The following is a 15,618-nucleotide window of genomic DNA, read 5'->3' as shown; positions in this document are numbered from 1 at the left end:
TATATATATATTATATATATATTATATATATATTATATATATATTATATATATATTATATATTATATATATATTATATATATATATATATAAAATGGAATACTACTCAGCCATAAAAAAGAATGAAATAATGCCATTTGCAGCAACATGAATGGACTTGGAGGGCATTATGCTAGGTGAAATGAATCAGACAGGGAAAGACAAATACTGTATGATATCACTTTTATGTGGAATCTAAGAAACACAAGAAACTAGTGAATATAATAAAAAAGAAGCAGACTCACAGATATAGAGAACATACTAATGATTACCAGTGGGCAGAGGGAAGGGGAGAGGGTCAATAAAGGGGTAAGGGAATAAGAGGTACAAACTATAGGTATGAAATAAGCTACAAGGATATATTGTACAACATGGGGAATATAGCCAATATTTTATAGTGACTACAAATGGAGCATAACCTTTAAAAATTGGGAATCACTGTATTGTACACCTGTAACTTATATAATATTGAATAGCAACTATACTTCAATAAAAACAAATTAAAAAATAAAATAAACACACACATATACACATATATATGTGTATATATTTTATATATATAATATATACAGAGAGAGAGAGAAAAATTGTTATTGTTGTATATAAACCTTATGGTTACCACAACCCAAAAATCTATACTAGATAACACACAAAAAATGAGAAAGGTATCCAAACATAAGATAGTTATCACATCACAAGGGAAGTGAACAAAGAAAGAAAGGAAAAAAAAGAATTATAAAAACAATTAATAAGGGAGATTGGGATTGACATATACACTACTATGTATGAAATAGATAAGTAATGAGAACCTACTGTATAGCACAGGGAACTCTACTCAATACTCGGTGGTGACGTAAATGGGAAGGAAATCCAAAAAAGAGGGGGTATATGTATACGTGTAGCTGATTCACTTTGCTGTATAGTAGAAACTAATACAACATTGTAAAGCAACTATAGTCCAATGAAAATTAATTAAAAAAACAATTAACAAAATGGCAATAAGTACATATCTATCAATAATTACTTTAAATGTACATGGACTAAGTGCTCCAATCAAAAGACATAGATTGGCTGAGTGGATACACAAACTGGACCCATATATATGTTACCTACAAGAGACTCATTTCAGATCTAAAGACACACACAGCCTGAAAGTGAGGGGAGTAACAAGTATTCTGTACAAATGGAAATGAAAAGAAAGCTGGGGTACTAATACTTATACCAGACAAAATAGACTAAAATGAAGACTGTAACAATAGATAAAGAATGACATTAAATAGTGATCAAGGGATCAATCCAAGAAGTTACAACAATTGTAAGTGTATATGCACCCAACGTAGGTCCATGTAAATACATGAAGAAAATATTAACAGACAAAAAGGGAGAAACTGACAGTAAATAACAGCAGACTTTATAGCCATTCTGACAGGTGTGAGATGTTATCTTATTATGGTTTTGATTTGCATTTCCCTAATGATTAGTGATGTTGAGCATTTTTCATGTGTCTCGGGGCCATCTGTATGTCTTCTTTGGAAAAATGTCTATTCTGGTCTTTTGCCCATGTTTTAATCAGGTTGTTTGGTTGGTGTTTTTTTGTTTGTTTTGTTTTGTTTTTAAATAAATTTATTTATTTATGTATTTTTGGCTGTGTTGGGTTTTTGTTGCTGCACATGGGCTTTCTCTAGTTGAGGCAGCTCTCTACTCTTCATTGTGGTGTGCGGGCTTCTCATTGCCGTGGCTTCTTTTGTTGTGGAGCATGGGCTGTAGGTGTGCAAGCTTCAGTAGTTGTGGCTCACGGGCTCAGTAGTTGTGGCTTGTGGACTCTAAAGCTCAGGCTCAGTTGTTGTGGTGCATGGCCTTAGTGCTCCATGGCATGTGGGATCTTCCCAGACCAGGGCTTGAACCTATGTCTCCAGCATTGGCAGATGGATTCTTAACCACTGCGCCACCAGGGAAGTCCCTTGTTTTTTGTTTTTTATTGTTGAGTTGTATGAGTTCTTTGTATATTTTGGATATTAACTCCTTATCAGATACATTGTTTGGATGTATCTTCATCCATTCAATTAGGCTGCCTTTTGTTGTTGTTGTTCTTAGTTTCCTTCACTGTGAAAAAGGTTTTTAGTTTGACGTAGTCCCATTTGTTTAGTTTTGCTTTTGCTTTTCTTACCTGAGGTGACATATTCAAAAAACTATTGCTAAGACTGATGTCAAAGAGCATATTGCCTGTGATTTCTTATAGTTTTATGGTTTCCAGTCTTATATGTCTTTATCCATTTGAGTTTATTTTTGAATATGGTGTGAGAAAGTAATCCACTTTGATTCTTTTACATGTAGCTGTTCAGTTTTCCCAACATCATTTATTGAAGAGACTGTCTTTTCTCCACTGTATATTTTTGCCTCCTTTGTTGTAGATGAATTTGACCATATAAACTCAGGTTTATCTTTGGATTCTCTATTCTGTTCCGTGGATCTGTGTGTCTTTTTTTTTATTCCAGTACAATACTGTTTTGATTATGGTAGCTTTGTTGTGTAGCTTGAAATCAAGGAGTGTGATACCTCCAGCTTTGTTCTTTCTAAAGATGTTTTTGGCTATTTGGAATCTTTTGTGTTTCCATGCAGATTTAGCCTTATTTATTCTATTTCTGTGAAAAATGACTGTAGCATTTTGACACGGATTGCACTGAATCTGTAGATTGCCTTCTGGAATATTCAAATTTGCTAAATCTGTATTTTCTGCTTTTCATCTAAGCGTTTTAAGATCATTTTGTAAGAGTCAACTCCTTCATCTCCATTATATATATGGTCACTGGATTCTTAAAATGTTATAGTTTGATAGCTTCAAGTTCTTGTTATTCAGTGTATTAAAGGGGGGGAGAGAGAGAGAGAGAGAGAGAAGCGATGATGGTGGTTTCTTTATATTAGGTTGAATAACTCTGGGGAACTGTGGAGGAACTGATCCTTTTAGACATGTGTTCTCTCCTGTATGTATGCTTTTTGGAAGGTGATCAATAATTATTATTCCTGTCTATAATCTTTGGCATTTAAATGTAACATACAGTTTGTAGTCAAGTTCATTTCAATTATAAGAGGAAAAGCAAGTTTCAGGTATGAACTGTGAAACAGTCTGTGAAGAGGCTATGTGACCTACCCTTATTTATGAGCCTCTCAGGTTTAAAAGGCAAGGGAGTGACATGCAAATAGCGGCACTTTTAGAGATAATACTGGAGAATGGATGGGAAAACATGAGAATCGTTGTTTATTCTATAATCACCTGGAAGGCTTTTTAAAATGCTGATTGAGTCTTTCTTTGCCTAGATCTTCTAACTAACAGCTTTCTGACAGAGATTTTGCATCTTTAATAAGTTCCCAGGTGATTATGGTGCCCTCTCTTGCAGGAAATACACCTTGGGAACCACTGGACTAGAACTGGGAAGTCTGGTTAGGATCCTTTGCATTGATCTCTGCAAGTTATAATACAGAAGTAAATGCTGACAGTAGATTTAGGGAGGAAGGGGTAGATTTCAAGGATAGAGCAGACTTACAACTGACAGGACTTGTCAGACCAGAACATGCAGGTGAAGGAGAGGGGGTTGGATCTAGAATGATTTCTGGATTTCTAACTTTGATGGTGGACTGAAAATCGTGGTGCATGATCTCAACATATGGAATAAAAGAGGAGAAGCTGAGTAGGTTTTTGGGGTGGGCTTGATGACAAGTTTGGTATTAGACATGTCAGATGGAGGTTTATGTGGGTAATTGAAGTGGAGATATTTGTTAGAAAAATAGGATACTGCTGAGGTTCAGATGCTGTTAAAAGAACACAGTTATATAAGTGCAGGCATACATGTTGATGGAGGAGAAAATATAGGTCATACATTGAAGAGAATATGGAGCTGAGAGCAGAACTCTGGGATATGCCAATATTTAATGTGAAATCAGAATAGTTCACCTTAAAAAAGCCTGAGCCAGACTGGCAGGAATCCTGGAGTACAGAGGGTCAACTTTAAAAATAAAATAGCCAGTTTTCTCAGCAGCATGAGTTTATTTGGTAATAACCAGGGGAATTGTAATTGGGTAAATAAATTCAAGCTTTTGACCACAGGGAAATGCGGAGAACAAAGGGCAGGAGCTTTTATAGAGAAAAGGGGCAGTGGGCGGGGCTCTCCTCTATAAAAGTTCATTGGAGGAAAGTGGGAGTTCAGGTTTCTCATTGGCTGAGCTGTGACATTTTCCATTGGCCGAGCTTGTTGCTGGGCGGTAAGAACATCTCCCTTCCTCCTGCCGGGGAAGTAGAGACTCCTTCGCGTTGGAGGTGCGAGGACCCTCTCTTCCCGTTTGGGTGATTGACCCCCAGTGGTAGACGTGAGAGCTCCCTGTGCAGGCCTTCCAGACGCCAGTTTTAATTGAGGGTTAGAAATTAATTTTCACCAGAATTTTTATAAGGGTGTAATAAACATGTCAGCACAGCAGGAAGGTCAGACGACATACGGATGCAGATGTGCTCATTGTAATTAGGAACCGGCGGGGAGTGGGGTGGGGGGAGATAGGAAACCTTAGGAAAAGCAGTTTTTTCAGCGTAGCACAGATGAGACCCAGATTCTATTTATTTGAAGTTAGAAACATTTTTAGAACAGAATACATGCCTTCTGCTTTTCTGAAATTAAGTTTCTATTTTTTCAGCTCGGAAGAGGAAATTGTTATTGATAAAAATAGTTTAGGTATGAATGGATTCAAATTCAAGTTCTAAGCTGAATTAAATAAAATGTTTAAAGAGCAAACTGAGAATCAGTTTCTATGTCTTTCCTATTAGGAGGCGCTGCTTCTTGTGGGGTGTTAATGTCCCTTTCCTCAGGAAGCTTTCAGAAATGACTGTGGGGTTTTTGCGGTTGGTTCTCCTGGAAGGGATTTGTCTTTTTCTCCACCCGTTTCCCTGATAGGGAACCAAGAATGCTCTTATTCCTGTTGAGAATATTATCTTACACTGTGATTTGTTTGACAGCTGGGCATGATTATTTTATTAGTTTCCTAATTGATCAACTTAGGGCAGCTGTCACTTCTGGAATTTGACCTTAACATTTTTCTTTTCCTCCAGTGTTTTTCTAAGCAAATTTATAACAAAATGCTGAGAGTAAGTAGAAATTGCTACTCTACGTAAGATCAGTTATCTGAGATAATAGTGTCATAAGCAGGATTTACCAGTGATGTGTTATAGTCTAGAAAACATAGTTTAAACCTGCCTCCATCTGTGTTAGGAAGCTTCTCATGGCTTGTGTGGATTGGCTCCTCCGACTCTCTGGAAGGATTTGAGATTGAGCTAACACAGCCCGTTAGATTTGATGATTGTATCACAATTAATTAGTTGGAAAGTTCCTCCCAAAATGTGGGCCAAATGCAAAACGAGAGCAAATGCCAGTAAAATAGTGAGCTTTCTAAAAAACCTTCATAAAAGCACATTTTCTATTTTGTGGTCAAACTAATCTGATCTAACAGATTCTCTGCGTACTTTTATTTTTTTCCCTTTACTTATTGGCCAGTGTTTCAAGGTTCTGCATTTAAAAACAAAGAACACTTTTTAAATCTCAGGCTGCAAATGATGAGGTGTGTAACTGTTATTTTACAGAGACCAAACTGACTTCCTAGATGGTTAGAAATTTCAGTGATGGCAGATCAGGCTCTTACAAGGCAGGTAAAGAGCCTGATGCTGAGGCTGCTGGTGAACAACAGGGCAAAGGCAGGGCTTTTGAAGACGGGAGAAGCAAAACCCAAAAGCTTGTTCACATCAGTTCTGGTACTTTAGCTGTTCTAAGTTATTTGTTCTTCATTTAGGATAAAAATAACATGCTCTTAAGCCTATCACTGAGTTCAAATAACATTTCTCCCTTTTCCTTTCTTTCTTGAACAGGTTGTCAAGTTACTAAGCAACAAAAGGTCACAAGCAGTTGGAATATTGATGTCTAGCCTTCACTTAGATATGAAAGATATACAACATGGTAAGTGAAAAATAAAAATTCAGCTTTTGAATACTCAAATTTGGGCCAAAGGATGTGCTGCTTAGTGGTAAAATTATTTCATACTTAGACTCTCTGTGTAGATTAAGATGAGTGTGTTTCCTGTAACTGCTACCAAACTTTCTACCATGATTGTTTCTGGAAAGGTTACGAGTAATTTGGCTTCTGTGTTATTTCTGTATCTTGCTAAGAGCATGATTCTCATGTGACATGTTTAGTGTGCATTAGCAAATATTTAATTTTTGACTCATGAAAAATACTAGTCCCACTGTGCTCTGTACCTGATTTGACTTCTCTGTGCCATGTCCAAAGAGGGACTGGTGAACACTGGTGAGATCCAGATGTGGGCCGTGCCTCAGCCCCTGACGATACCTGGGGAGGATGGTCCACAGGAGAGGAAAATATGCTGAGAGTGAATCTCAGATGTTTGCTGAGCTAACATAAAGCAGAGGAATAAACCTAAGATTTTCTAATAGATCAACTAAAAGCAGTGTACGAGTTACATGAAAGCATGTTTTGATTGTTGTTGTTTTTAAAATGTCCTTATGATTAGAGACGTGGAAGAGTAGACTGGATTGCCGTGTATAGTGATTAAATGAAAACTCAAAACTGTTGAAGAGGCTGCATGACCACTTGTCTCAGTGCCTTTAAAGCATTGAGTAAGTGATGGGACGTATTCTCTTCATCCTCCTGTTCCGAGAGGCTGTGAGATGCTGAAAGAATCACTCAAGCAGCTTTATTATGTGTAACTTTTTAGGCTGGACAACTGGTCCCTCTTTTTTCAGTTCCTTGGGATGACGAGCGTGTAACCGCCAGGCTTCTCTCCACATACGGGGACCGAATTATTTTTGTAATAAACATCAGAGATAATTTCAAGTTATTCTTACCTGTTTATGTTATTGTTGGTGATCCAGACGCATGGAAGCAGTAATAGCATGATATTTTGTTATTCTTTATGGTGTTGTTTTAATTTATATCTTTAACCAGGCTTATAAAATATTTTCTATATTTGGAAATAGGGTGATTTTTACCATTTTTAAAATGGCTTTCATGTCAGTATTTTAATACTTTACTATTGACAGGCATCCCTATGCTATATTGTCCTATCACACTTGTGCTGAAAGATATTGCCCGAAGGTGAATAGAGGAATTAAATTTATATTCAAAATGCCCCCTAAGCTGTTCAGAGCCTTAGAATAGATTTAAAGCAGATTAAATTATCCAATGGAATGCCAGTTTACCTGTTAACAAAATATGGTTTAAAAATCATGAAAACATTTACCTGGCTTTCCAGCTTACCCCCGTATGAATGTGGATTCTATTTGGTAGGCTTAAAATGTGTGGAATAATTCATAAATAGCACAAGCTTGTCCTGCCCTGTCAATCCGTGAGTAGCACAATCACAATTTAAATTTTTATTAAGCTGCTTTGGTGGTGAGGAGGCTTTCTCAAGTGGAAGCATTGGGGGTCGTTGTCATAGAGCAGGACGCCAAGGCCGGCAACAAGAAACATTTGCTTTTCTAAAGCTGGCAGATGTAGCCCAGTCAAGCCATGGAATGAAATCTGAAATTAATGCTATGGTCCTTTCCTTCAATTGGATATTGCCTGGGTTGAGTTAGTAATGAGAACCTTCTGAGCGAAGGAGTCGACTAACGTGTGTGTGTGTGTGTGTGTGTGTGTGTGTGTGTGTATGTGTGGGCCTTTCGGTGCCAGAAGCCCGAGTCTGCTGTGTGTTGTCGAGATTGCGGTGTCCGTGAGCAAATCACTTGTGGCCTCCATAGTAGAACTGACTTCTGTCAGGATGTGCCTCCACTGAGAAGTCCACGGCAGTGTAAACATCAATTGGTTTGGATGTGAAAGTGGCCACAGGATGTAACCAGACCTCCGGGGTCACCTTATACAAGAGCAAACTAAGCTCTTTCAGTGGTTGTGTCTTTTGCTCAATGTCACGCAGCTTGTTTTATTTTATTTTATTTTTTTCATTGTGGTCTTCCGAGTCTTTATTAAATTAAGTTTTCTTTGAATACCTAGTTTACTGAGAATTTTTTTGTTTTTTAAACATCTTTATTGGAGTATAATTGCTTTACAGTGGTGTGCTACTTTCTGCTTTATAACAAAGTGAATCAGCTATATGCATACATATCTCCCCATATCCCCTCCCTCTTGCGTCTCCCTCCCACCCTCCCTATCCCACCCCTCTAGGTGGTCACAAAGCACCGAGCTGATCTCCCTGTGCTGTGCGGCTGCTTCCCACTAGCCATCTATTTTGCGTGTGGTAGTGTATATAGCACAGCTTGTTAATAGGACAGACTGGCCTGCCCTCAGCCCTCCTCACTAACTACTCCTCCTCTCCCATCAGCACATGCTGCTCCTTGAAGACTGTGCTTTTCCTACAACCAGCACTGGCATCTCAAAAACAAAGCATGTGTAAGATGGTAAAAAACTGCAGGGATTTTCTTCTCTGTCTTCTTCCCTGTCAGATAACTCTAGGAAAGCTTAGAGCTGAGTTTCCTTTGTAATATTTCTATTGTAAAGTGCCGCATTGGAGTAATTAGGATGGGAGGTTTGGGTCATAGGTGCCAAAGGTCTGATCCTCCTCTTGTCACCGTATCTGTGTGTGTGTGTGTGTGTGTGTGTGTGTGGCGCTTATGATGGAGGCCTGAGCTGCTGTGATGCAGTTGTGAACGTGCCTGGTAAACTCTAAATTATCCTGCATATTGTAACAATTTTTAGATGGGAAGGGTGAAAATGGTGTGCACTTCTGAAAACTCCCACTCCAAGGGTTTAGAATAATTTAAACTCTAGGATGAAGGTACTTTTCAGAGATTTGCCCTAGTCTGTGCTGGGGGTCTGAGCAAATCTGGGTTTAGGATCTCCTTAAATCAGCCTCCAGAGGCCCCGTCAGGCAGGGCTAACTGTCCATCACTGCAGGAGTTGATTTCCCTGTGTGTAGCCGTTCGAGTCCCAGTTTATTGTCAAGAGGGTCTAGAATCTGTACTCTGGGTGGGCCCTGAGCTTTCGTATTTAGCCCCAGGCCCCAGAAACTGTCAGCACGAAGTTCAGATTTGTTGGGTCAAGCAGGGCAAAGGCAGGCTCTGAGCGAGCTCCTCTCTCAGGGCTTTCTCTTGCCTTTTGATTAGAATCCTAATTCCTATCTCATCAGCTCTTTGAAGACTTTAAGATATTTTACAAATATATTTTATCCAGCATTTTTATTTGTTCTCAACAGGAGGATTCCTTTAAATAATCTAGTATTATTCCCAGAAATTGGTATTATGAGAGTATCTACAGATTTGTAGTTTAGTGAAAATAAATTGAATTTTCTGTATAACTTTTGACCCATAAGGAGTCAGTGTGGTCTTCGCAACTCTTAGGTCCATTTTGGTAGATCCTAGTAGCTGTAAAGGAATTCTGAATTTCATAAGGCTCAGCTTCCCGCCACCCCCCCCCCCATCTCCAGTCTCACTACTGGGTAGAAGGTCCACGTGGCTCATCATCCAGATTGGGATACTTTTGAGAGTGGAAGGGGTGCCATTAATAATACCGCCTGGACAACAAGTGCTAAGGAGACATTTTGCAGGCACACAAGTAGTAAGGTGACCCTGCCACCAGATCAAAAGAAGCAGTTTCTGATCTAATTCTCTCTTGTTTAGATATTTATTAAACCCTGGCCAGTAGGGTTACTGTAACCCTGAGGTTGTCTAGCTTTCGGTGGTTGGAGGTCCCCTCACCAATATCTTGCCTGAAAGGTTTGCTCTGCACCGATACAGACCCATCACAGAGGGAGCGATCTTTTGCCCTCGGTATGCCGGAGACGCTGGAAATCCAGCGCAGCCAGGGCCGCAACCAGGGCTTTTTGGGACAAAGCCTTGGGTGGCCTCCTTAAGGACCCCAGCTGTAGATGACTCTGCGGGGTGTCTCGTGCTCAGCCTGTGGACGGAGGTGGCTGGGGCATGTCTAAGAGATTTCAGCTAATCCACAGACCTTGTATACCCTTAGTTTCACGTATTCGTGTACAAATGTGCAAGCCTCATCTATCGGAGGGCTGAGGACCTTGCAGGAGCTGCCTCTGGAGTGTGCCCTTCTTATAGGCCACAGGGGCACCACCACCACCCTGAGGTGCAGGTGCCCCAAGTACTGAACCCTTAACTGGCTCACGTACCCTGTTACATTCCCTTGGTACACGTATGTTAACATCGATTACAGATACAGTAGCAAGGGGCACCTAAGAAAGTGTTTGATGGCCCCACCCGTGGAAACAAGTGTCACTGTCCACCCAGGAGTAGCCACCCAGGCTGATAAGGCCCAGGTTTCCTCCCTCTTTTGAGTGTCTGTCCTGATTAAAGCCTGCTGGTATTGTGAGCCGAGGGCAGTGAATACTAAATTGTGTCCTTGTTGAAATTTCTATCCCGTTCAAACGCGATTTATCAAAATTATGTGACTTGAAATTAAAGGGGTTAATTAAGTAAAACTAACTAGTATTCTGTTAGAAATATAGTTGATAAGGTAAATGAAACCATGGTTGTTTTTATTTTTGGTCTCTAAGCCCAATAATTGCTTTTCAAGCACTTTTTAAAAAAATTTTTTAAAAAGTGTAGTTAAGAGGTTTCCTTGGTGGTGCAGTGGTTGAGAGTCCGCCTGCCGATGCAGGGAACAGGGGTTTGTGCCCTGGTCCGGGCAGATCCCGCGTGCTGCGGAGCGGCTGGGCCCGTGAGCCATGGCCGCTGAGCCTGCGCGTCCGGAGCCTGTGCTCCGCAACGGGAGAGGCCACAGCGGTGAGAGGCCCACGTACCGCAAAATAAATAAATAAATAAATAAATAAATAAATAAATAAATAAATAAATAAATAAATAAATAAATGTAGTTAAGGATACTTTACAAGGACAATAACATGTTTTAGATTTAAATCAGAAATTCCAGTGACATCTGTCTGTCTCTCACCCCTCATTGGAACCGCATCATGTTGCTCATCTTTTGCTCTTCGGTCACTGGCTCAAAGGGGCTCAGAGCTGAGAAGCCTCTTCCTGATAACTGTATAGGAAGGAATTACATAAGGCAGCAGGTGCTTAGAAAGATAATTGCTCTTGACAAGCAGGATACACATTCTGAAACCTTTCTGTCAGGATCCAAAGAGACGCACTCAGTATTGGTTTGAATTTTACCCCCACCCCCTCCCCCGATTATTACTGATAGTTGTGTAAAATGGTCCAGAGGAAGGGGGTAAATTTCCATGTTACAGTGAAGGGAATTGAGGCTTATAGATCAAGTGTGTCCGTGACTTCCCCTTAATAAGGGCATCTGTCCCCCTGACTCCGAGTTCATGTTAGCTTGTTTCAGAGTGAGGACCTGTGTTATCTAATAATATGCAAAAACAGAACTGGCAGGAGTACATAACACTTTTTCCTACCAATATGGAGTTTTAAAACTTAGCACAATATAAATTTAGCAAATTTGGTTTCTTGCTTTAAGTGTCATTTTATACAAATTCCCTTGTTTGCTTATTGACTCTGTTCCTTAGAGAAATGAAGTTGTGGATTTTTTTTCACATCTGTAAATTGAGTAAAAATATTTTAAAGAAAATTATTAATTAGTGGAGTTGCTTGTTCTTGATTGAACCAAACAAAATTTTTATAGAAAAAGCAATCTGGGCTAAGGTTATCAAATAACTGAAGCATATTGTGATTATTGTAAGTCTGGTGGTACATAGAGGTGGAAATTTCTGTGTCTCTCTTTTAGGTACCAGTTGCTCAGAGAGTATGTAGAGAAATACAGGATATCCCCCTAGTGTGGTCCTTGGGGGTGCCTGCTTTCATTCAGACTCACTGTCTAAGCATATTATTTCTTCTCAGTATCTTTGCTTCCCTCGGTTTCCCTCTACTTTCTAGTGTAGTCTAGCAACGATGAGGGCGTGAGTTCTGGGGCCAGGCTCCCTGGATTCTGTTATGGACTGAATGTTCATGCCCCAACCCATCCCACCCCACCCCCATTCCTGCGTTGAAGTCCTAACCTCAAATGTGATGGTGTTTAGTGGGGACTTTGGGACATACTCAGGTTTAGATGAGGTCAAGAGGGCAGAACCCCCATGATGGGATTAGCATCCTAATAAGAAGAGGAGGAGAGACCAGGACTCTGTGAGCCAGGAAGAAAATCTGCCCCAGTTCCAGTCTCCAGAACCTTGAGACCTGAATTCCTGTTGTTTAAGCCACCCAGTCAAAGAGATTTGGATCTCAGCCCTGCCACTGGTTAGGTAAGTAAACCTGGGAAAATTTCTTCATCTCTGTTCGTCACTTTCCTCACTAGTAAAAAGGGCTATTAAATGAGTTATTTCCTCTAAACACGTGCATACACGTTCACACACAAACACACACACACAGATACACACACATTCACACATGCGTGCACATGAGCACACACACATAATCAGTATTTGTCCTCCCCTTCCTGGGATCCTTAGGGGATGAGGTGTGTTTTCAGGCTTTGGGAGTGTTTGAAACTCCAGATTGGCCACCCAGGGAGCCAGGAGGATGTGAAGGTCTTTTTCCTCCTTCGTGGCTCTGGGGGGTTCCACTACAAGCCTTGCCCAGGAGACAGCAGAGGGAGAAGAATGAAGGAGCTGTGCCCTGTGGTGGAATTCTCAAGTGAGAGGTAGGAGGCGAGAAATGGGGGTTCAGGTTCAGGGGGCAAGTAACCGCGGTAGATTCGATTGTTCTTAGCTTGGGTTTTCCATCAGTATTACTGAAATGCTGAGTTAATACTGGGCTGTGTCCATTTCTCTTTTCTGAATGGAGACAAATATGAGAATTATGCGTAATAGCAGCTCTTAGAAGTTAAGTGTGGCTGCATCTTTGGCTGGTGCTTTATCTGCAAGGAGAGCAGTTTGTTTGGGTCTTTAAAGGCCGGGGTCTCCTGTAACTTTGTGCTTTCTTGTTATTGTCTCTGTGCTTTGTGTCACCCACATTCCACGTGCGTCGCTGGTGGGTCCTGGTGGCAGGGAAGATGGTGGAGGGAAGGAATTAGGCTTTGGTGGTGAAATGAACCTTGGTGATGGACATGAGCAGAATCTAAGTACACGGACAGAGGCTTCTGTTTCCTGCTTTGACATACTATTTTCCTGAAAGGTGAGCTAGTTTCTCGCTTTGAGTGTAAAGTATAAGAACACTTAAAAATCCTGGAAATACCCTTTCTGAACTGTTGGAACTTTGTAGAATGTTTTGTGGTAACTCTTTCCCCGAGTGTTCTGGTAGCCTACTCGTGTAGCAGTTTTTTACCCCACTGCCTGCCACTGAATAATGTTTTTCTTATGGAATTTCTATCAAATAAGTTGTAGATTACAGACTCCAGGTTTCTTTTTTAATAGAATTTCTAATTTCTTTCTTTAAGATGCAAGCTTTTTCACTTGCCTATTAATTACCATAATGTTGACTGAAGAAAAATGCACAGCCTACAAGTTGCAAGTTAAGTTTTATTTGGGGACCTTACTGAGAACTAGAGCCTGGGAAACAGCTTCTCAGATACTCTGAGGAACTGTCCGAAGAGGTAAGGCAGGCACCGGGGCACATAGGAGTTTTTGCTGGAAAAAGAAAAGAAAACAAAACAAAACACATGTAGTCAGACATGAAAATATTACTGCTAATCACAAAAAACAGACATCTCAAGTTAATGATTATAGTGCTTTTCTGTGTATGGGAAGATGCCAGAGTCTGGGCTTATGGGGATCATTCCTTTGATGTGTGCCTCAGCTGTCTGGGCCAGTGTCCTATTTTTCTCCACCTCAAGTCCCCTGAGGTGCACCGCTGCGGGCAGCTGCAGTGGCTCATGGCCACATTCATTGTTCACTGGACTGGCCAGCAACATTTTCTGTCCACAATAAGAAAGGCTATTCATAATCCTTTGTTTAGTTTTGTAATAGTCTCAGAAGTTGGGTTCAGTGTGGCCAGTGTTGTTTTTTCCCAGTAGGTTTTCTAGTGCCTGGTTTCTTTATGAAACTCAAATTTACAAGGTTCACTTGGAAATTGCTTCATGCTTCTTTTATTTTTTTAACATTTAAGTGTTTTCTTCATATGGTGTATGGAATTTTAAGATCCATTTAGTATAGTTATCAAGACATTAAAAATGTAGTCAATGCTGTTGGGTGGCTTAGTGAACAGTTTTCATTGAAATGAAGTCACTTAGGGTCAGAAATTTGAGAAGAAAGTGGGCTCCACCCAGTGGGCTCCATGACTTTGTCATCGGTGTGACCTTGTCATTGATATGGCCTCGTTGGGGAGAAAAGTGCATGTGAGATATAGACACTTTTATTGAAACCTACTTTCAGAAATTTAATGTCAGAACATGTTTTTAATTGAATTATTTTTAAAAGATGCAAATGATCTCCTTTATTTGCTTATTGGCAATAGAACTTTTTATTTTCTCTTTAGTGGTTGCTTTAGTGTTTATAGCAGTTGTCTTTTTTTCTGATAAACTTTGCTTTTTAAAGTTTTTATTGAAATATAGTTGATTTACAATGTTGTGTTAGTTTCAACTCTACAGCAAAGTGATTCAGTTATACATATATACATTTTTAGGTTCTTTTCCATTATAGGTTATTATAAGATACTGAGTATAGTTCCCTGTGCTGTACAGTAGGACCTTGTTGTTTATTTTATATACAGTGGTGTATATCTGATAATCCCAAACTCCTAATTTATCCCTCCCCCCTTCCCCTTTGGTAACCATAAGTTTGTTTTCTATGTCTGTGAGTCTGTTTCTGTTTTGTAAGTAGGTTCATTTGTACCATTTTTTCAGATTCCACATATAAGTGATATCATATGGTATTTGTCTTTCTCTGATTTATTTCACTTAGTATGATCATCTCCAGGTTCATCCATGTTGCTGAGAATATGTTTTAATTTAAAATATAAATTCATTACTTAGAGTTTCTTATAAAAAGAAAGACCTCATCATTTTAAGTCACATGTAGATTATTGAATCAAGGTAAAATGATTTATAAGCCTTTCATTACAGGGCCAGCAAAAACCCTTAGGTTGCACTTAGCTTATATTTTTTGACGTTGTTCCACAACTGGACTTCTGAATTATACTTCTGTGGGAAGGAGAAACCCAGTACCTGGGGCTTTTCTGAAGCAATGAGCTTTGGGTGTGGGTCTTCCTTTCCTTCACTGCACATACTGTCTGAATTACTATCAAGTCTTGTTTGTGTTTGTTTTTGCTGCCCCTCTGCCCCCAGATGTAAGCTCTGTGCGGCCTGCAGTCCCCTCTGCAGCTCCCTCGGGCACCTCCCCTGTAACCCGAGTCTCTTCTTTACAATCATGGGTGCTTGTTGAAGGTACTGCTGGCCCAGGGCCGCGGGGGCCCAGCTATGAGCACATAATGAATCACAGCAGCTTTGTGATGGAGAGGTTCCATACGCTAGTCTTTTTGTCGTTGTTGTTGTTTTTGCGAAAATATATCTTTTGCATAATCCATGAGATGGGTGGAGATTTGGACTGTTATTTGGGGGCAAGGGAAAGCCCCTTGGATAACTGGAGTCATGTTTGTATTTTAAAACTGAACTCTATAAAGTCGTTTGTGTCT

At 40.0% G+C, this 15,618-nt stretch overlaps 1 protein-coding gene across 1 annotated transcript in view; it reads left to right on the top strand.

Annotated features, from left to right (window-relative positions):
• Positions 1 to 15,618, top strand: part of FMN2 (formin 2) — a 313,404-nt gene that overhangs the window by 171,982 nt on the left and 125,804 nt on the right. The window contains 1 exon segment of the mRNA XM_027094056.1: positions 5,941 to 6,028. Coding sequence (XP_026949857.1) covers positions 5,941 to 6,028 — 88 coding nt within the window.

The sequence above is a fragment of the Aethalodelphis obliquidens genome, unplaced genomic scaffold (assembly GCF_003676395.1).
Source record: "Aethalodelphis obliquidens isolate GAN/ISIS:26980383/991018 unplaced genomic scaffold, ASM367639v1 scaffold87, whole genome shotgun sequence".
NCBI lineage: Eukaryota > Metazoa > Chordata > Mammalia > Artiodactyla > Delphinidae > Aethalodelphis > Aethalodelphis obliquidens.
Note: the sequence above shows the minus strand (reverse complement) of the source record. Positions and strands in the feature narration are given on the sequence as shown.